Here is a 23046-nt window from a genome sequence, read left to right as displayed (position 1 = left end):
CACCTATGGTCATGAGCGTTGGGTAGTGACCGAAAGGGTGAGATTGTGGATACAAGCGGCTGAAGTGAGTTTCCTCCATAGAGTGTCTGGGCTCAGCTTAGAGATAGAGTGAGGAGCTCGGACATCCGGAGGGAGCTCAGAGTAGAGCCGCTGCTCCTTCGTGTCGAAAGGAGCCAGTTGAGGTGGTTCGGGGATCTGATTAGGATGCCTCCTGGGCGCCTTCCTATGGAGGTTTTCCGGGCACGTCCAACTGGGAGGAGACCCCAGGGTAGACCCAGAACTCGCGAGAGGGACTACATGTCCAATCTGGCCTGGGAACGCCTTGGGATCCCCCAGGAGGAACTGGAGGGTGTTGCTGGGGAGAGGGACGTCTGGAGTGCCGTACTTAGCTTGCTGCCACTACGACCCAACCCCAGAGTAGCGGCTGATGATGAGATGAGATGATGAGATTTCACATGACCGGCATATTTTCTTTCACTTGTTTTGATACAAATATTAAAACTCAATACCAGATTAAATAACTTATGATGGCGTGTTGCCCTGTGTTTTGTGTGTGTGTGTTTTTTTTATATATATATACACTACCGTTCAAAAGTTTGGGATCACCCAAACAATTTTGTGTTTTCCATGAAAAGTCACACTTATTCACCACCATATGTTGTGAAATGAATAGAAAATAGAGTCAAGACATTGACAAGGTTAGAAATAATGATTTGTATTTGAAATAAGATTTTTTTTACATCAAACTTTGCTTTCGTCAAAGAATCCTCCATTTGCAGCAATTACAGCATTGCAGACCTTTGGCATTCTAGCTGTTAATTTGTTGAGGTAATCTGGAGAAATTGCACCCCACGCTTCCAGAAGCAGCTCCCACAAGTTGGATTGGTTGGATGGGCACTTCTTTGAGCAGATTGAGTTTCTGGAGCATCACATTTTTGGGGTCAATTAAACGCTCAAAATGGCCAGAAAAAGAGAACTTTCATCTGAAACTCGACAGTCTATTCTTGTTCTTAGAAATGAAGGCTATTCCATGCGAGAAATTGCTAAGAAATTGAAGATTTCCTACACCGGTGTGTACTACTCCCTTCAGAGGACAGCACAAACAGGCTCTAACCAGAGTAGAAAAAGAAGTGGGAGGCCGCGTTGCACAACTGAGCAAGAAGATAAGTACATTAGAGTCTCTAGTTTGAGAAACAGATGGCTCACAGGTCCCCAACTGGCATCTTCATTAAATAGTACCTGTTAGAGCCTGTTTGTGCTGTCCTCTGAAGGGAGTAGTACACACCGGTGTAGGAAATCTTCAATTTCTTAGCAATTTCTCGCATGGAATAGCCTTCATTTCTAAGAACAAGAATAGACTGTCGAGTTTCAGATGAAAGTTCTCTTTTTCTGGCCATTTTGAGCGTTTAATTGACCCCACAAATGTGATGCTCCAGAAACTCAATCTGCTCAAAGAAGTGCCCATCCAACCAATCCAACTTGTGGGAGCTGCTTCTGGAAGCGTGGGGTGCAATTTCTCCAGATTACCTCAACAAATTAACAGCTAGAATGCCAAAGGTCTGCAATGCTGTAATTGCTGCAAATGGAGGATTCTTTGACGAAAGCAAAGTTTGATGTAAAAAAAATCTTATTTCAAATACAAATCATTATTTCTAACCTTGTCAATGTCTTGACTCTATTTTCTATTCATTTCACAACATGTGGTGAATAAGTGTGACTTTTCATGGAAAACACGAAATTGTTTGGGTGATCCCAAACTTTTGAACGGTAGTGTATATATATAATTATGTCTGCCCAATGACTGCTGGGATAGGCTCCAGCATCCCCGTGACCCTGACAGCAGGATAAGCGGTTCAGATAATGGATGGATGGTAGTCTGCAAAATGAAATATGCTATGGGTTTCAGAACTGCACATGAGACCTATCATTTTCAGAGCAAAACCAAATTATTTGCAGTTATTTGCAGAGATTAGTCAAATATATTAGGTTTTACATCTCCCATTTTAAGACATGCTCTTAACAACAAGGCGAAAATTACACTTTGAAAATGTTTTCTGTTGAGACAGATCTTTTCTGTATTAATCAAAAAATATGACACAATTAGCACTTGCAATAACTTATAACATCTGCAAAATCTGCAATTTAAAAAATCTCTTCTCCATTGCTGCTCTGTAAATATTTTCTATGTGACTTTGGTAAACTCTTGATTGGATGTACAAAATGTAGCTCTTGGCAGCATTTGAGAGTTTGTCCTCCCATCTTTATCCCATGGAGAATTTGAGGAAACGACTGTTTCCTGACTGGCACAAAATTCAGGTAAAATTGTCATCTGATTCATTTTTGGTGCCTGCTTACAAGCCAGCAACATGAGCTGCCTGGCACCATCCCTTAGTTCCACTGAACTGCTATTACATCAGGGTGAATTTTGATTCTGTTTTGCAAAACGAGGTCCATGTTGTTCTGCTATGTCTTCTACATTGGGTGGAGGAGAGCATTACCAGCCAGGTGGATTTCAGTGATAACCTTGGTATATCTTTAGTTTTGTTCATCTTTCAGCTTGTTCCCTGTTTCTTAGGGGTCGCCACAGCGGATTGTACAGTGTCCATCGGTACCCTGTGAGGGCACAGCACCGATGGCGGCCATTGTTAACCCAGGCCTCAGCTGACCCCGTATGGAGCATCGACCGATGCTGTATGGTCTTGTCAATTCGCATAATGATTTGGCAAAATTTTACATCAGATGCCCTCCCTGAAACAACCCTATGGATGGGGGTACAGGCAAAGCGCTGGATACCATCCCAGTATTCATGGACTTGCACCCATGTCTGTCGCCTTAGTATTTCAAATGAAAACCAATAGAAAAAGCCGACCCATGCAAAAAAAAAAGAAAGAAGATTAGGTGCAATGCAATGATGCTTGAGCCATTGTTTTCTACTTGAATCTTCTTCTAAATGTCAGCAGCACGCTAACATGTCACTCCGAGGTGTTAGACCCCCAAACACAAGTCAACCAAAAACAACTGCTCTGTCCCACTTAGGAGTTAGACGTCAGACAAAAGAATGATATCACCGGGGCCGGCATTTCTTAATTGAAACCTCCACCTCCTCAAGCTATCCCATTTCCAAAGCCAAGTTGGGGTTGCAAGGTTAGAGTACAAGAAAGCTCCCATGTGTAATTTACAGCACTCTTACTGCAGATAATCCATACATATAAGCTGTGAGGTTATGAGGCTGGAAAGACCCTACCCATATGCAGCCAATTTGCCCCTTTGCGCAATCCTCTTTAAATCACACTGAGCTCCCAGACCTCACCGGCTGGACCATGAGAGGAGGCCAAGGAGTCCTGTTTCATTTGAATTCTCTACGCATACTCCTCCCAGTAGATTTAGGAGGAAAAAAAGAGACTGTGGGCATTAACCACCTGAACTAGCGCTCCCGCTTTAAAAGCCCCCCCCCACACCTTTTCCTCCAGCCGCAGTAAATTGCAAAGGAATGCGGCCTCCATACCAGATCAATAAAACTTCTTTGCAGTTTAACAAGAACAGATGTTAGTCATCCTACTAGATATGCCTTGCTCCATTTTAAGTGAAGATCGTGTGTGTGTGTGTGTGTGTGTGTGTGTGTGTGTGTGTGTGTGTGTGTGTGTGTGTGTGTGTGTGTGTGTGTGTGTGTGTGTGTGAGTGTGTGTGTGTGTGTTTATGCATATATGGGAGTATCTGTGTTTGTGTTGGTTTATGAGTACATGTAGGTGTGTGTCTTTTTGTGCATGTATGTGCTTGTGTATGTTTGTGGTAGTCTGTGTCTGTGTATATGTGAAAGTATTTTTGTATGTAAGGGAGTATCTTTGTGTTTATATGTATGTGTAGGTGTGTGTGTGTATGTGCACGTTTGTAGCGGTCTGTGTGTGTGTGTGTATGTGTGCAAGTGTGTACTACAGCATTAGGGCTGAGATAGAGAGGGTGAGAGAGAGAGAGAGAGAGAGAGAGAGAGAGAGAGAGAGGGGGCTACTTCTGTAAGCATCCCGTTATCTCAGGCATCAAACGTGTGATCCCATCTATCTATGGAGATTATAGGAGCTTAATCACTGTGAAGATTAACTTTATCGCAAATCACATTTCTCCACGCAGTTTCAATTATAAGGACAAACTCGGCGATGGGGGAGAGGAGTGAGAGGCACTGGAGGTGGGTAAGCATTGATTGGTTCCACTGAACAGAAACGGCTACTGGCTGTTTTCTGTATCTGTTACCATCTTTAAGGGGAGAATCATCCTTAAAGGAGAACACCGCTCGAATGGAGAATACATGTTATACCTGCACTGCAGGACAGTTCGGGTTCATTTAGGCGTAGACGGACAATTCTCTCTCGAGGCAACAAATCCGAGAACTTCGACATAAGCGAGGGATGTCATTGCATATAGGATGCTTCTGCACACAGTACTGTCCCAGCCTCCACTTTTCTTTTTTTAACTTGTTTCATTATCACTAAGCGTATTCAGCCAGTGTGTTGTTTCTTTGATGCTCTTTCAAAGGTTTCTCCCCTGCATTCCTGAAAAACTAAGAAGATTCTGTGTTTATCCCATCCAAATTGAGGGGCTAAGGTTAGATAGAGGGTATTGTCCATTGTTATTTATTGTGTATACATGTTTCTCATTGTGTGAATGTTAAGCTCTATGAGCCTTTAACTCTTGATTTAGGGCTGCGTGAATAAACTTGACTTGACATACCGTGTCTGCTGACAGGGAGACAGACTGTGGATCTGCCCAGTTTAAGTCTAAGATTTAATGCCCTGCCCTAAATACACTTCAACTTTAGCTGTGTAGTCACTTTTCAAACCAGGTGTCGGTAGATACTTAGTTATCCCCTCATACTTCCCCGAGTGGTCTCAGGTTTTCACCCACCAATTCATCATCGATTTATGCCCTTGGTTTTTTTTTCATTTTTTTATTTGCTGAGATTTCTGGTGTCTGGATTTGAGAGAATTGTTTATGTATGTGATACGGACTTCCCTAGACTAAGAGGTAGACATAAAGGATTTATCATATTGAGTGAAATATGTCCTAAGTTTTGATCTATTTCTCCATCTTAAGTGCCCAAGTAGTTCAAGCTGAAATCTGCAAAGCTCCTCCATTAATAAATCATCATTTTATCCATCTGGACCATGAGGCTAGGTCAACTAATGCTAACTGGCATCCCCCCCCCCACCCCCTTTTCTCCCCAATTGTATCTGGCCAATACCCCACTCTTTCAAGCCGTCCCGGTCGCTGCTCCATCCCCTCTGCCGATCCGGGGAGGGCTGCAGACTAATACATGTCTCCGCCTGTGGAGGAGACATGTGAGGAGTTTCACCAGGGGGACATAGCACGTGGGAGGATCACGCTATTCCCCCCAGTTCCCCCTCCCCTCCGAACAGGCGCCCTGACTGATCAGAGGAGGCGCAAGTGCAGCGACCAGGACACATACCCACATCCGGCTTCCCACCCGCAGACACGGCCAATTGTGTCTGTAGGGATGCCCGACAAAGCCGGAGATAACACGGGAATTCGAACTGGCGATCCCCGTGTTGGTAGGCAATGGAATAGACCACCACACCACCCAGCCCTCCCCCCCCCTCGCTGAAATATCTGACTGATTAAAACGAACAGTGGTGCAAGAGCAAACACGAGCATGTTGGGGGGAAAATGGAGCCGTGATGCTGATGTGACAATGCTTCTATTGTATAGACAATATTACTGTAGAACAGTGTCTCCATATGGTTTGATGTAGTTTGAAATACATTAGATCAGCTGCATTAGTGTTGGTCCAAGGATCCCTGTTTAACAAAGGTGGGAACTGATCATTGTTGAGCTGACAGCACACAAGAGACAATGGCTGCTATACCTTGTTTGTAGTCCATATTAACTACAATCTAGTATAGTAACAATAATGGAACATTGTTCTACTGTTATATTGTCTGTCGAATTACCACACATTTCAAATGTATAAAATAATGACATTTAATGGAGAAAAGTCGCATATTTCAGCTTTAACTTGTGCCAATAATATTTCAGTTGTTGAAAAAGTAGATGTGAAATAGAGTTGAAAGCAAAAAGTAAGAATCTGGATTACGTTTGAAGGGTGCGGTTGAAAAAATTGCAATAGGATCTCATGTAACATAAGAGGCTCCAGAGCATTGTTCAATAATTCAATTTGATTCAATGGGCAGCACACAAGGTCTCTCACAGAGGGATGCTTGGACTACCGCCATCCATTCTTTACACTTGATTAGATTGACTTGATGTAAATTAGATTTAGAAATTCTTGCTCAGTGGATCTGAATTCATAGAACTTGGCTTGTTCAAGAATTTCTGAAAGGCCCAACAGGCATCCATTCCACCAGTGTTCAAATTAAGGGAAGGCTCGTCCTAGGACTGTGTGCAAAGTGAAACATCCCTAGCTGGACAACTGGTGAGCTCATTTAAATGTTAAGAGAATAAATGCCATCGAGTGAAGTGAGACTCAGCAATGGATTGAGTAAGCCTTGTCTGACAGCATTATCATGGCCATTGGAAAAAGTGGGGGTGCTATGTAAACAGCCTTTTTTTTCTTTTTTTACCCCCAAGCGCCAATAAATCCAGTGCAGTTAGAGGCAATTGTGAGATGTTGGTTTGCATTTTAACAACGCTTGGGTCCTGTAGAAGTATGTTTCTAATGTGAAACTCTAACACACATCAGTGCACACATGCACACACAAACTCATGCGCATGCACACATACAGTGTGACAGAGCAAATAAAGTTAACGGATATCTACTTCTGTTGCTAGGATACTACTTCTTTTGGCTCCTAAGAGAATCAGGGTGACTGGTGGCACCGGCTGCTGTGAGAAATTAGCACAAGCTGCGGTAACAAAGTAAAAAGTAACTTCCATCTTAACCCAAAGAAAAATTGCCTTTACTCAATCTGTTGGTTGCAGTCTTGTACCGAGGCAGTAATTGTGTTGGACTGGACATGTTTTAATGTATGAAGAGAAGCAATGGCCCCTAGCACTGTTTTAAGGCTGTTCAGATGGGTTTTTCAGTGTATTTGTGTGTGTATGTAAATGTCGTCAAGTTTTTACCATCGCTAACATTGATCTGGCAAAACGGCCTCATGTAAAATTCTCTAATGTACCAAAAGCAATTGTGTGTCTCTACGTCTCTACTCACTAGCATGTACACATGGGACAGGTCCCCCCCCCCCCCCCAGTTTCATCGTTGGACTGTTATGGAGCAATTATGGCCATTGATTTTCTCTCTTCTCTCAGCACACCTCTTTGTGACAGCTGGCCTTTGTAAGTGGCCTCACTGGACCCGTAACTGGTGCCCTCAGTGGCAACGCTATTTGCTCTGAGATTTGGCCAATTTACCACAATATTCCTGCACTGTCGCCTGAAGGCAAGACTCTGAAAAAAGAATAGCTGGTGCTTAAGAAAGAATTCAACCCATGCAACCCATCAAATCGATGACTCTTCTATCAAAGTCATCCATGCAGTTCTGAATATTCTATAATCCAGCTTCACTCTAATGGCATCACTTCATCCACCCCAGCCGTCTTTCATGTATTTCAAATTCAGCTACAACCTTGTTTAAAACTGTGCCATGGGATAAATATTGTGAAGTTGCTTTACTCTTAGTGAGTCATCTCAATTATCCATCCAATCATCCATTATCCAAACCACTTGTCCTGCTCTCAGGGTTGCAAGAATGCTGGAGCCTATCCCAGTAGTCATTGGGCGGCAGGCGGGGAGAGACCCTGGACAGGCCACCAGGCCATCACATCATCTCAATCAGATTCCTGCAGAGTTCGACTAGACTCGTAAAATATCATGACTGGTACCTTGTCAATCTTTTTGGTCCAAAGCTATACATCATCAAACTATTTGTAAATTAGCTTCCATACAAAGAAAGTTGTTTTTGTTTTTTACACTTCCTGGCAATATTTTGTAACTGGTTGCAAGCTTCCAAACCACTCAAGAAGCATAGTAGGAATGCACAGCTGTTGAGAGTGCTGATAAATACAGACTTTTACATCAGATACAGCCTTGATTTTTCCATCACAATCTCCTTCATTCAGTGTGTTGTTACAGTGCTTTGAGCTCAACATAACATACCATGCTTTTCTGAAATGCCTTACACGTGTAGGCCTTTTTAGCATGAGGGGCATCAATGTGAAATGAACCTCTAAAATTGACAATATCAGCTTCCCACCTTTTACATCACTTAAGGTCCCCAAACACTCAGTAATAAATTAAGATTTATTAACAGCAACCTTGATCTGAAGCAAAGTCATAGAAGGGGAACTCAATCAATGAAGTTGCATTTTAAATGTTTCTGAGCTGTTCGTGAAAACTACCCAATTAGTCTTAAGTCAAAGTAAAGAAGTGCTTTATTTCTGGGTAGTGTGATTAGAAATATTTGCAGGTTTTAATCTGAGAAAAGATACAGTTCCTGTTTCTGTAATATTTAACCTTTGCCTTTGATCAATACATGTCAGAACTGTGTTGATCAATGGTCTCTGGGAATCTCTATCGTCAATACGTCCATCTGTCAGCCATGAAGTTATGCAGCGTCACACAGCCCTGAGTGATGGCTCTGTTAAAGACTTAATTATTGAGCAAAAAGTGTGATCATGGATAGATGCATGGAAGAAAGGCTGGATGGATGGATGGATGGATGGATGGATAGATGGGTGGGTGGATGATGGATGGAGTGAGTCGATACAAGGATCTGTGGGTGGACAAACAGGTGGAATATGGCCAATTTTATAAGCTGTTAAGCAAGTGATATTGAAAGGGTATTGAAAGTGTGAACACAGTATTGTCAAGATAATGGGGATTCATATGCAAGTTACTTGTCCTGTAACATGCTTTTTATACTGGCTAGCCACCATGTCAAGCTGACTCTCCCTCTGACTATTGCTCATAATCTAACACACGTGCACACACACACACACACACAAACACATAATATAAGAAACCATACTTGAGTCTACTGTACCAGCAGCTCAGACAAGAACAACTGATTAAAAAAAAAACAAAGAAAAAACATCAGAGCCTTATACTGCTGCTCGTGATATACAAAAGGTAAATGGGCAAAGTTGTGGCGTATTGATTCTCAGATCAGGCTGTCAGAGAGGGGGATCAGTGTAAAGCTCCCTGCTGGCTGCTCTATCTGTGCTGGATGAAGATCAAGGAGATATTGCTTCATCATGTGACGGCCTTACCCTTTACCTCACATTATCATAAGTGCACATATTGGCTCGTCATAAGTGGCTTCTGAGATGCTCCCCCCGTGGAGCTACTTAGGACCAGAACAGGACTCAACACTTAACCAGGTCTTGATGCAGATCATACCAGGAAAACTGTGGGAAATGGACAGTGGTCATTCATTTGCAAGCACCTTACACCGCTCAAAGAATAACACAATAAAAGAACAATGATATCTAGAATTTAATCACAGTGAACTATTTCAATTCAGTTTTATTTATACTTGCTGTTAATGTGAATTTTAGAACATAAAACAATACCCATATGACATATCTCTCTCTCTCTCTCTCTCTCTCTCTCTCTCTCTCTCTCTCTCTCTCTCTCTCTCTCTCTCTCTCTCTCTCTAATGTGTACAGTATTTTATTCAGACTCAGACTCAGAACCATGTTTCTTAGCTATGTATAGGTTTGCACAAACATGGAATTTGACTCTGGTTTCATGGCTTTCTTAGTGTACTTATAACAACACGACAATCCTCAGATATATACACAAAGATTGACTTATCGATCAGAAGAAAGCAATCAGCCCCAACGATATTGAACAGCGAGAAGCGATGACTACACTGCCATTCATTTTAACTGGCAGTGCCTTTAAATCTGTGTGTTGATTTGTCAGTTGGTTTTTTTTTGTGCGAAATAAGCTTTGGCTGCCTTAGCGAGGATTACTGATCTTGATAGCTAGCTAGATAGATAGATAGATAGATAGATAGATAGATAGATAGATAGATAGATAGATAGATAGATAGATAGATAGATAGATAGATAGATAGATAGATATTCCAGGGCCAACACGTGTAGCAAGTTTTTATAAGCTATAACAATATGACAACCTGACTGCAGTGCAGGAATGTAGTGTCAGCTGGGTTTGGTTGGTTTAGTTTCATCGTAGCAGGTCTGGGCCTGTCACCGGGCATTACTGGGTCCCTATACATCAGATAAGAGTCATCAGTTCAATGATGTTATGTATCATCCAGAACCTTGTTATCTTTATTTTTAATTTTTCAAATGAAAGATCCCCACTACATTTGTTTGATACCCTAGTGTAACCAGGGGCCTTGGCTTCCTGCTACGACCTTTTAAAAATCAGCATACTCTACTTTGGTTCAGTTTGATGGCTGCAAAGATTTTGCAAGAGTTGAATTCGTTTTTTGGGGATTTTTTTATCCGGGTTGTATACCTGGGCTTGTCATGCAAACCCTCAGATATATTCCACCGAAACGTGAGATCTAGGACCACACCATCTACAGTGTTGTGTTTATGGATCATGGGCGTTAGCAGTCAGAGAAACAAAAAGAAACATATTTCTTTACAGCTTTAATGATCACAGCACAGACCCTCGTTGAGAGTCGACTCATTACTCCTTAATTTTGATTTAATACACCATGTGAAATTTTTATGTGAAGTTTTCTTTTTTTTTCCCCTCTCATCAAGAGTCTAATAACATCTCTTACGCAATAAGAATAAACATGTGGTATAAAACCCAATATTTTCATTGCTTTTTTATGATCTGAATTCATAAATGTCACTACTACGATTTAGGTAGATGTGTTTTTATTTAGCAAATTCCCTGGAACGTTTGAAGTACATGCAGTTGAATTTTTGTTTTTTTATAACTCGTGTCAAAATGTTCCTAATGCCCTCTTGTTCAAATGCTTAGAGACTTACTTTGAAAGCAGGTAACGCTAGTTGTCTCGGAGCTGATAGTAACCCTCAGCCACACATCGAGAGAGGGGAACCAAATCAGAGCCTGCAAAAACAGCATCAAAAAGCATTCTGCGAAAGGAATCACACACACACATAACACAGAGAGAGCTAGAGAGGAGAGAAGAGAGAAAGGTAGCGCGAGAGAAGAGAGGCGAGAGAGAGATGAGAGAGAGAGAGACAGAGCTAGAGAGAAGAGAGAGAGCGAGAGAGAGAGGAGATGAGTGAAGAGAGAGAGCAAGAGAGAGAGAGAGGAGAGGAGAGGAGCGAAGAGAGAGGCGAGAGAAGAGAGATGGCAGCACCCGGTTTCTTTTGAGGCAGAAACAGAGGTAAGGGATGGTCGCGGTGTAGCAGAATATTTCAGCTGGAGCCGCGTCAGAACTTTTCCCACTAATCTCCCGAGTCGAGGTGCTCTGAGTGGGAAACTAAATATCTGTGTCTGAGGCCTGTCACACAACGGTGCATCACAGGATGATCAACCCCCCCCCCCTCGGCGAGCTCTCGCATTGTCTAAGAAAAAGAGCCTCTCTTTCCAAGGAAGGATGGATGGCAAAGCTGAGGGGGGGGGGGGGGTGTTGATCCCACACTGACGTTATTCCCGCTTCTCAGCCATGATGCACAGGATGCGCCATAATGACGGACACTTCCAGGGATTTTGCATCTGGCACCGACAGTACCAAATCATACACCGATTTCCTGCGAAGACGGGGTTCCTCTTCACTCTGGCCTTTAGCCATGCATTATAAGTAGGACTCTGTCATTACTCTGCAGAACCCTGTACCTGGAAAAAAAGAAAAGAATAAAGAAAGAAAGATAATGGTCTTTCTCTGAGAGGGAGGGTACCTGCGGTATTTATTGGATTGTGCTGTTTACATTAACAGAAGTGTTTTCCTCCCCCCCTCAGCGTTACAGATGTGCACAAGGAAAGAGGTGTATTTGTGTCAATCTATTAAGATTTGTTGTCATTGTTTTTAATCAAATCACTTGCTTCTCTGGTCGTGACTTACCTGTGGCTTCGAATAATCAGGTCCATGTCATTCTTTGATAACAATAAACTTTAGGGAAAAACCAGACTAAACATTGTGTGTGTGTGTTCGCATATGTGTGGGTGTGTGTGTGTATGCGGGTGCGTACATGCAGGATCATGCATTTGTCTTTGTCTCTGTGTGCGTCTGTCGTCAAGACAGATCAAATTTTGGTGGTCGGTTAGTGTGGTGCATCAAAATCTTTATCAATTCTGTGACCAGCCTATCAAGTCTAAGTAGCTCGTGAAGTACAACTGCATATTTTTATATTTGTAAGAATGTCAAAGAGTTTCTTCTGTGACTGGAAATGTAAGCGTTAACAAATCGTATTTCTAATTTGCTACGTCGCTGGTGTCCATCTGAGTGCTACTGAAAAGTATGTCTAAGCAGGTGTTCATTGCAGCCATGTCACCAATATGCTCCTGGCTTGCTGATGGTGTGCTAACCAGTGAAGTCAACTGGTGCAGCATTCAGTTGGACTGGAAATCGGTTTTGCAGCCAAGCATGTTGGGGCATACCAAGTTCCAGGTAAGCCATGGCTGGTCAATGATTCAATATTATCATCATTCTATTACATCAGGGTGAATTTTGAATATTGTCACTTCTTGACACAGAATTTTGCAGTGTAAATCAATGGCAACGAGAACCAGTTACCCAAAGTTTTTCACAAAATGAGGTCCGAAATATGTGAGGGAGCATTATGTGAAAACCAGTTTGGGTTTGATATTATTGTTCACTGTGATGAACTTCAGGGTGATTCTTACATATGGTATTTTTGCATGTGTAAGCAGATATTGACTGGGCATTGAGTGGCGGCTGGCCAGCACAGGGCGCTGGGGTGCCACCCCCTTCAAATATCAAGAGATGAAAATCTACTTAAACATGTTAAATATAATTTAGTTGTATAATGCAAATAATTATGAAATTAAAGTGTTTTTCAGTCTGTGAGTGCCTGTCAGCAGCCATCAAATATTAGTTCCAAATGGTATTTGGTTCTGTCTGAATACTTATATACTTCCTGAGTGAGGGGTGTCGGCCAAATGATACCTTATGTAAGCCCTCAAACTCTCTTTTTTTGGCAGCGAATTGGTATTGTTTTAATGTTTTTTTGATCTAATGTGATTGGACAGTTCTCGTGGATGTCAATCATGTTCACACCCACCACAACGCCTTGTCTCGACTGTCAATCATCCACTGTCTACGAACCCTGATAAAATCTGTAGGGTACATTGTCCTTCTTAATAACTCAGTTACTGTGTGGACATTAAAGCAGCTGTCAGGTGTGCTGTGCCAAGGTAAATTGTGCCCCCCCCCAAAAAAAAAATGTTTAGCACCAGCCAACACTGGTGCTAAAATGACACTGGTGCTAAAACGGCACATGACATGATATATGGACAGAGATTGGCTGGGAGAGCTTGGTCTGCTGTGTCCTGTGGACCCAATGACCACGGCCCTGCCTGGAGCTGCGCCCAAAGAGGTAACACCGAGGGCAGTCTGACAGGACGTGGAGGTGGGGCAGGCTAAACTAACTACTAGCCCATGCAGACTGGCAGTTCCGATAACACCAAGGGTGGTCTGGCGGCGGTCTCACCTAGCATTGACTGTTTTTAGTGTCGTCGTGTGGAGTGGAGGTGTGTCGAAGGTGTCTGGCTGGGAGAGCTAGCGTTGGATCGGCTGAGGGAACCTGGTCTGCCGTGTCTGGTGGGCCCAAGGACCACGGCCCTGACTGGAGCTATGCCTGAAGAGGAAACACAGGACGGTCTGACAGAACGTGGAAGCGGGGCAGGCTAAGCTAACTGCTAGCCCATGCAGACCGACAGTTCCGACAGTCATCCTGGCTAGGTTCGTTCTATTGGACAGTGATTTTTTTTTTTGATAGGGATAAATGTGTTAGTTTGGATATATGTGTTGTAGTTCTTGGATATGTGTTTTTGTCTTTGTGTTGCACTGCTGTTGGCTGGGGGAAATGATATTTCGTGTACATGAAATGAAATGACAAATATAGTGTTCCTGATTCCTGATATACTGTAATGATACATATTGATATTGTGTAAAGTTTCCTATGATTATTGTGATAATATTTTTCGAGGCAAGTCATTTTGATGCCATTCCATTTGCCACCTTAAACCACACTCATTGTTCCATCGATTTAACAGTCCTGCCAACAGTCAACATCTTCCATCTTTCTTTCACCTTTCAATGTCTACTTTATTACTCCATCCCCCTAACCTGCCCTCTCAATTTCTTTTTTTTTCTCTCCCAGTTGTATCTGATCCGGAAGTCCCATTTTGATCAAGCTTCTTTTTTTCAGGAAAACCTGGCAGTGAGGTGGCAGCGAGACATATGCACTAAAAGTTGCAGACACAGAACACCATTTACAGTAAGAAAATATCAAGCGATGTCAAAGTACATGTGGATATGCAAAGTGGGATTTTTGTACACAAGCGCTGCAAATAGAAAGTAGTCCAACATCAAAACAGAAGACTGGGGGCCAAAGGACACCTTTTTCAAACACATCTGCGACAGTTTCTCAATAAAATTAACCCGACCAGAAGGAACCAGTTGCATCTGGAAAATTACCCCACTCTTTCGAGCCATCCCGGTCGTTGCTCCACCCCCTCTGCCGATCCGGGGAGGGCTGCAGACTACCACATGCCTCCTCCAATACATGTGGAGTCGCCAGCCGCTTCTTTTCACCTGACAGTGAGGAGTTTCACCAAGGGGACGTAACGCATGGGAGGATCACGCTATTCCCCCCAGTCCCCCCCCCCGAACAGGCGCTCCGACCGACCAGAGGAGGCGCTAGTGCAGCGACCAGGACGTACCCACATCCGGCTTCCCACCAGCAGGCACGGCCAACTGTGTCTGTAGGGACGCCTGACGAAGCAGGAGGCAACGCGGGGATTCGAACCGCCGATCCGTGTTGGTAGGCAACACAATAGACTGCTACGCTCCCCGGACGCCCTTCCCTTTTATTCTGCCGGAATAATGAACAGCAGTAAAATGAAAGGTTGGTGTATAATCTTAACTGGAGACATGCGTTCGTGATTATTTTCAAAACTTTGGAAATCACTTTATACGTCAATGTGTTTACATAATGTCCTAATGTGGCATCCATGAACGAAATTTCAATCATTTTAATTTGTTCCGTGTCAGCAATGATGCAGTCTTAATTAAGTCATGCTAAAGGGTTTAAAACTTAGATTTAAAGTTTTTATATGCAGTTATCTGACGTTGTGCCATAATGAACACTTTCAATGATGAAATTACCTTTACGGTGCACCCATTTGTATCTATTGAACAATATGGAGTTTCATTAAATAGCTGACTCCAGTACAACCCACATGACCTGCAATGTTCCCTTGTATATTATTGGGGGGGAGGGGGAAAATTTTCAGTCCGTATAAATATAATGTTAAATTATGTAATAGAAATAAAGGCCAATAGATAAATAACGTATTTTATTCGGAATAACACTGAGCCATGATATGTTTACCCATCACACATAAAATAAAAATAAATCTGCAATGAATGAGCCTTAGATGTAATTCTAATTTTGAACCTCCTGAATTGGAATATTCATTTGGGGGATGGAAGCTGAGCTGCATTGTTATTTGTAGCTTAAGGGTGAAGGCACACGGCTATGTGCTGTATCAGAAAGTAATAATTAAAAACATTCATGTTTTAGCGAGGAAAATGAGAGGGAAATTTGTCAAGTGTGCAACCGTTCACCATTACACCAGCTACAAGGCCTGCAGGGATATTTAATACTTACATAAGCTGTACCTCTTTGGTCTGTGAAAAAGATGATCAACAAAGAATACTACTGTCCTCAACAGAAATATCTGAAGCACATATCCAGCATGAATTTGTCTATTGCCGCCCAAGCGTAGACTCTGGCCTCTGCATAATGATAAGCAACTCAGCACTGAGTCGATCGCCTGAATACGAATACATTGTTTGGTGCTAATTGTATATTTACTCCTGAGAATATGCACACATTATTATTTTCCCTTCCTAGACAACATTTCATGCTAATACACGTCACTTTGAACACCACATCCAAGGGAGTGGAGTTGTGTTGGGTATCCTCTGCGACATTGCTGGGTTAAATGTCTCTTTGTGTGAGAAGATAATCGATACACATTTCTCGTTCTCACCATATTTACACATTCCTGTGAAGGCGGCTTGAATGCAGCACTGGCGAAGGTGACGTGATGCTCTAACTGCAAAGTACATTTGAGTTGATTACTTTGACAGTGAAATGCACAGTGCACACAAACATATTTAACCATAACAAATCTGGTGGAGATTTCTATTTAATTTTCCATGCATCTGTTATGTGTTTACAACGGCACTGTTGAGGGCCAGAAGAACCAGCTTCTAATTCTTTATGCGGTTGGCTTGTGTCGAAGGAAATGTCACCAAATATTCCGGTCCTGTCAGAAGGGTGCCGGATTTGTCAAACACGTATAAAGACACTGAGGGACGACTTATTGTGGAAATGCAACACTTTACAATCATCAGTGTCTTAATTGTCATAACACATACATGCAGTGGGAAATATTTTACCTGAGGTTGCATATTTCATTTTTCGACACTGTTTTTCCTCCACCAAGAATCTAGAAATAATAGTGTGTATTTTAGTTTTAAGATTTATTTCAGTTGTGACACCATGCATAACTCATATCATCTTTCACCAATATACACGTCGAACCAATTACGTATAGAGGAATTATTGTTATTTCATGCCGTGTACTAATTTACCACTGAAGGCTTGGTAAGGAATTTCAGTGGCTTAATAAAGGGTCGATGGGGTTGCAGTGAGAACATGCGCATGACCCAGCAATGGCAATATTAGCCATTGTAATGATAATACAGACAGCTGAGTGATTTTGATGCTAAACATAGGATGGTTCTGTACTAATTGGCTCCACCAGTTAGCTGAATTCACATTTCTAGGATGGGGATGGAGAGGAAAAAGACATAGGGTTTACTGACCTGCACATAAAAATCAATGCAGAGAAACTGCTGGCTACATAGGCAGTAAAAATGTATACTCTAAAGTAACAAACTACAGACATTGGCATTCTCCAAAGAGAAAATGGATGGACTTAAGGACTTGGTTTGATCAATTCTGCAGAGGTGACCTTCGGACTAGGCACCCAGCCTCTAGCCTGTAGGCTGACTGTACATACAGAGTTCTGCTTTAATGTCTATACTATCTGCTACTTTAAAATCCAACACAGCAGAAATTTTCACAACACTGGTAAAATAAGATCCATCCATATTCAATGGCAAAGTCCTTAGGCGAATAGTGCCTAAGGGAAAACATGAACACAGGAAATGCACTTTGCTGTCAACCCAATTCCAACTGACAAACATGAATAAACAACTACCTAACTGAAAGAGTTATGTTTTTTTTTTCTTCAAAAATATCAGATGAGTTGGGGCATGCTTTCCTAATCCCTATTCCATGAAAAAACACGAGGTTGAATACACTTCCTCACTTGGTCTAATGCTAAATTCAGCATTAACTTGCGTCTGTAACAGGAAATATCACTTTTTTTCCAAACAATATGGGAAGGGCATGTGTGATGCATCACCAACTGAAAGGGTAACTTGCTTCACCAATGTGTCACCTGCACTTAGTCAGAAGCTTTGCGGGTCACTCTCAAAATTTTCCCATGCCAAGTACACATTCCAAAGTGACTCAGAGGTGAATGTAATATATTAAACATAATTGTTTAAACCCATCATCAATGAGTCTGCCATGTGGATTCAAGTGACATTTTGGATTTTTTTTTTCTGGCCCAACTGTTGTAAGCAGTTGAGTCTTAAGTCTATGTCTCATCAGGTGGTGTAACTATGCAATCTGGAGCAGGCAGCTTACTGTGGAAATAAGGATGAAAAATGAAAGATGAACATCTGTGTCTTTCATTGATTTCTACACCAGGAGTCAAGAGAGTAGAACTAGTGTATGGGTAGCTTTTCTAAGTCATAAAAAGGAGCAGAATATTACCCCCTGAAGTACCCCTTTGATTTCAATATTTTAAGTTGTTTTGGTACATACTTAGGGTAGACTAAAACAACAAAGCTCTATTGCCAGAAACCATGCTTCTGGAGAAAGAAAAAAAAAAGATGCATTTATTACCTGAAGCATACCGTGTTATAGGACACATTTTAAAAAAAATTGAATTAAAGTTGCATGAGGGGATCTTTTTAGGGTAATGTGTTACATTTTAGTTGTTATCGGTGTTGAAAAAGTGTCCGTTAAAATCATGCAGTGAATTCGGGGGGCAAACCGTCGCCACAGCCGAGACGCAAACCTGTGTATCCCACGCCGTAAGCGACAACGTTAACCAGTCGACTAACAAGTCTGATCCGTTAGTCAAGGACCAAGCTGTCCACTTATCCATGCACGTTACAATAAAATAAAATGCGACACAAATTTACTGATTACGTCCCACGCTAAATCTTTGCCGGCGCACAGGAAGTGACACATTTAATTTAGATTGTAGCGAATTTGGGGAGCAGCCTGGGAACCGTCGCCACAGCCGGGACGCGAACCCGTATCTCTCGCACCGCGAGCGACAACGTTAACTAGTCGAAGGGCCAACGTGTCTACTTATCCGTGCACGTTACGATATATAGATAAGTATTTGTCTAATTTGTACGGTACATTTACGTTTCTTTAAATTAAATGCTTTGTTGTTATTTTTTTATTAATGGCTCCACGCAAATGGAAAGAAGTCAGTGTCGCGATCCACACTTGTTTTATTGCGTCATTGAAGCGACATGAAACAGAATTCTGGGAATCGCAGTCAAGGAAAACTGCGTGCCGCTTCGTCTGCAAATTTTATTACACGGCTTTAAGGTGCATTTCAGTCAGATCTGTTTAAGCAAATAAAACTCTGAACCGTAGGCTTATATGTCCTGTATCATGTGTCTACACGTTGACGCCCATGGTGGAAATGGTGTGCTAATTGATTCATATCAGACAAGCTTTTATTGTTTTTTCGATTTAGCTGATGGCCAAGCAAGTTTTTGTCCACACATAGTCCAAAGTTGGTCATCGTAACCTTTGGGTTGACATACTCTTTTACGGCACATTTGGATAGAGAGTTGCATGATACTAGCCTGGGAACCAGACGAATTCGCAAATATAAAACACGAGCTCGCAGATACGCTGGTTCCCAGGCTAGCATGGCATTGCTGCTTCCCACTTAATATCCCGTTATGTTTGCTCAAATGTCACGTTAATGTTGTATTTCCTCTTCATTTCACCTGTATCCGTTATCATCCGCCATTGCCCACGCGGAGTTAAGATGGAGCGATGATCATGTAAATTAAGTTCTATTTGCATCTCTTCTTTTATTGCTTTTATTTCCAGTGCAGTTTATCACATTTCTTTTTATCCGCCTCAAACAAGCCTAAAACTTTTTACGTGAAGTTTGGGGATTATATTTTATTTTTGCCGTTTCTATCATTCTTTTTTTTTTAATCGAAATGGGGAAAATAACCTTGGAAACCTTGGATGTCGGTGTGAACCGAACCCGAATTTAACCGTAGCTAAAGTCTAGTCTCGCGTTACCAGACCACCCGTCTCGCGAGACTCCCCAAACGAAGGCTGAAACGTTAGCACGCCTGTGCTTCAAACAAATGTTAGATTTTTAAAACACACACACACACACACACACACACACACACACACACACACACACTCGAACCGACTGTGGGATTTTATCTGTCGCGTACTTTCACAGTCGTGTAAAGTGGTGGCGGGGGGGGGGTGTCGATGTCGTAAAGGTGGGCGTGGACTCACAAAAGCTGACAAAACTGGAGGAATGACACGGTCCTCCAGCACAACGGAGGGCAGCCGGGAGAGGTGAAGCTGGTGGGGTTTTTTTAGTGCGTGTGGAATAAACAGCGGAGGATCACATCGTTTATAGTGGAAGTAGTCTACACTGGCCCCACCAGGACGGGGTTTTTTTTCCATACGTGCACGAAATGAAATCTCTTTCGAATAGACGACTATAGTTCAAAGGTAAGAGATGAACAACTCTTTATGCATGATTTTTTTCTTTGCATAATCAAACGTGAAAGCAAGCCAAGACGACTAACATAGATGTATAGTACAGCCATGCAAAAACGCGGGATAGCAAATCGCCCTTAAACTTCAAATGTAATCACTGGGTGTTTCAACTATATACCTTTTTCCTCATGTTCAAACCCAAACATATGTATGTGCACTTCTTTCCATGATCCATAATTTCTTCATTTATTTTCATCGCATGTTTGTTGACAGTTAAGGTTTTGATTTTTGCAGGCTGGTCAGAAATTAAATTAAAAAAGACGGTGTGAAAATATATTATTATTATTTTACAAAACAGTGTTGCATAATGTCTCCAGAAGAAATAAATAAATTCATCATTAGGTTATTATGGCGATGTAACAAGAACAGTAGATTACAAACTAAACTCCCACCTTTAACAGTTTTATAAACAAGAACACCTTTTTTGAATCAATATGTGCCTTATGATACTGAGTTGAAATAGTGGTGTCAGACACTCTTAAGTCATATGTCAGGATAAAGATAATAAACAGATTTTTATTTTTACTTGAACAATTTTTGCTTCATGGTACGTCATTCATTCTTCCCCCTTTGGTGATGGATGAATCAAAATTAGAGTTTACCTGCCTTTATTTATCACATCACCGATAGTCAATGCTTTGACGTGCATATAGAGCATCTTGAAAGTTATGAACTTTCACTTAAACGTAGAATACTACAATAAAGGATTATGCGTGAGTGTTTTCAGATCTTTAATTCATTGACAAAGCATGTATCTTCAGAGAGCCCATCTACTTAACCTACTCAGTCTTTCCACTGAATGTACTACACCATTTATCTTCCAACCACAGCTTTTGTATTTTTATTTATTTATACTGTTTTTATTTTTACTCTTACTTATTTGGTCTTAGTCTTATTTTTGCCTCGTCTGGTTTTATTTCTTTGTAAAGCACTTTGTAACGTTGTTTTAGAAAAGTGCTATATAAATAAAATTATTATCATTATTTTCCTTGTAGACACTGCTGCTGCCAGAGAAGAGGCATTTTTCTTTTCTTCTTCTTCTTCAACTGGACCATTGTCCTCAGGCAGCTGCTCTTTCAATGTGGGATACAGTTTTGGTTCTCTCGCCAGGCTGAAATCCTCCAGGGTTAGGACCTCCCTCATGGCAGCTTTGCTCTTCGGGCTGCTGCTTTTTGCAATGCAGTCCCCCCCTATCCCCTCCAGACCGACGGCTGATAGAGGGTCCTCGTCCCTTCCCACCACGTCCCCTGTGGCTCCCAGTGACCATGGGGCCACCAGCCACCCAAATGGGACCCTTCAGCAGCTCCCCAAGATTATAATCATTGGGGTGAGGAAGGGTGGGACGCGGGCGCTCATTGAGATGCTCAGCCTCCACAGCGCGGTGGCCGCAGCTGAGAATGAAGTGCACTTCTTTGACTGGGAGAGCCATTTCCAGAAAGGGTTGCCCTGGTATCTTAGCCAGATGCCTTACTCCTTCCCAGACCAGTTGACGGTGGAGAAGACCCCTGCTTACTTCACCTCCAGCAAAGTTCCCAAGCGCATCTACCGGATGAACCCAGATATCAAGCTGCTGCTCATACTAAGAGACCCCACGGAGCGGGTGCTGTCGGACTACACTCAGGTTTTCTACAACCGCCTCCAGAAGCACAAGCACTACCAGCCCATTGAGTCAGTGCTGGTGAAGGATGGAGAGATCAACCTGGGATACAAAGCTCTCAACCGCAGCCTGTACTACATGCACATGCAGAACTGGCTACGATATTTTCCGTTGGAGAGCATCCACATGGTGGATGGAGATGAACTGATCAGGGACCCCTTACCCGAGATGAAGAGAGTGGAGAGGTTTCTGAATCTGGAACCACAGATAAATGCCTCCAACTTTTACTTTAACAAGACCAAGGGATTCTACTGTTTGAGAGACCATGGGCGAGAACGCTGTTTACACGATTCAAAAGGCAGGGCTCACCCTCACGTCGCCCCCACCATCCTCCAAAAACTCTACCAGTTTTTTCATGAACCCAACAAGAAGTTCTTTGAGTTGGTGGGTCGAACATTCAACTGGAACTGAGATAATGTGACTTAATATCTGTTTATAATTTTACTTAATGTATCACAGCCTTGTTTGAGTTGGGTTCATGATCCACAGCGGTCCGTCCAGCTTTCCATACTAACACTCCGGAGAAAGAGACAAGAGCGTTGCTAGATAAATTTAATGCTAAATCTATTTTTGTATCAGTGAAGCTGTCGCAGTATTACAATCGGGCCAAATGTAAGGGGAGATTTTGAAATCTTGGTTAGTGACTGGTTAGTGGTCCGTGTCTTAACAAGTTCGTGTTTTCTCTTTCATTCGGTGTGTCGTCTGGAATACTGTTGCAAGCACGAACGGATGTTACCCTGGCAGTCAGCCTAAAGCCGACTAAGTATAAATTATTGTGACGCAGACGGGTTAGACAGTGTAATTTAGTGTGTCATGAACAGTTAAGTAATGATCAGTCACTTTTTCTTCTTTCTTTCTCTGCATATGAAACTTATTCACATTTAACTGCATTTGGTGTTCTGAAGGACCTTTAACCTGCTGCTGGTTTTTCTTTGTCACTTTTGGTCACACGCCATACTGAACATATTTGTCCTTTTTGTTATTCAAATGACTCTTTATGCAAAGAAGTATTATATCCATGCTATGTACACATCATGTATTTACTGCTGTCCATTACAGTATACTGTAAATAGTATAGATTTTTTTAAGTGAAGGATTAACCCCATAATAAAGATGTACTTTATTTTTAGCTGTGTATTGTTTTTTGCTTGGCTTACTGTAAATTTATATTTATATTTCCACTGTGTGTCAAATAATCTCACAAGAAGAGCCCCCTTGATCCATTTAAGCCGAGAAGGGGATTTATGACTTACCCCAGGATTGATGCTTACAGTAAATAACAGGCATAAG

The 23046-nt window shown here is 42.1% G+C and overlaps 1 protein-coding gene across 1 annotated transcript; it reads left to right on the top strand.

Annotated features, from left to right (window-relative positions):
- The first annotated feature begins 19936 nt into the window (after window positions 1–19936).
- On the top strand, window positions 19937–22797 carry hs3st1 (heparan sulfate (glucosamine) 3-O-sulfotransferase 1). Its single transcript, XM_056292605.1, has 2 exons — window positions 19937–20051; window positions 21095–22797. The coding sequence occupies exon 2, from the start codon at window positions 21241–21243 to the stop codon at window positions 22165–22167; it is 927 nt and encodes a 308-aa protein (XP_056148580.1). The 5' UTR covers window positions 19937–20051; window positions 21095–21240; the 3' UTR covers window positions 22168–22797.
- The last annotated feature ends 249 nt before the right edge of the window (window positions 22798–23046 follow it).

This window comes from Lampris incognitus, chromosome 1, assembly GCF_029633865.1.
Source record: "Lampris incognitus isolate fLamInc1 chromosome 1, fLamInc1.hap2, whole genome shotgun sequence".
NCBI classification, from domain to species: Eukaryota; Metazoa; Chordata; class Actinopteri; order Lampriformes; family Lampridae; genus Lampris; species Lampris incognitus.
Note: the sequence above shows the minus strand (reverse complement) of the source record. Positions and strands in the feature narration are given on the sequence as shown.

Bases quoted from the DNA above. Each gene is read 5' to 3' on its own strand.
- hs3st1 (XM_056292605.1), top strand. From the start codon at position 21,241: ATGGCAGCTTTGCTCTTCGGGCTGCTGCTTTTTGCAATGCAGTCCCCC.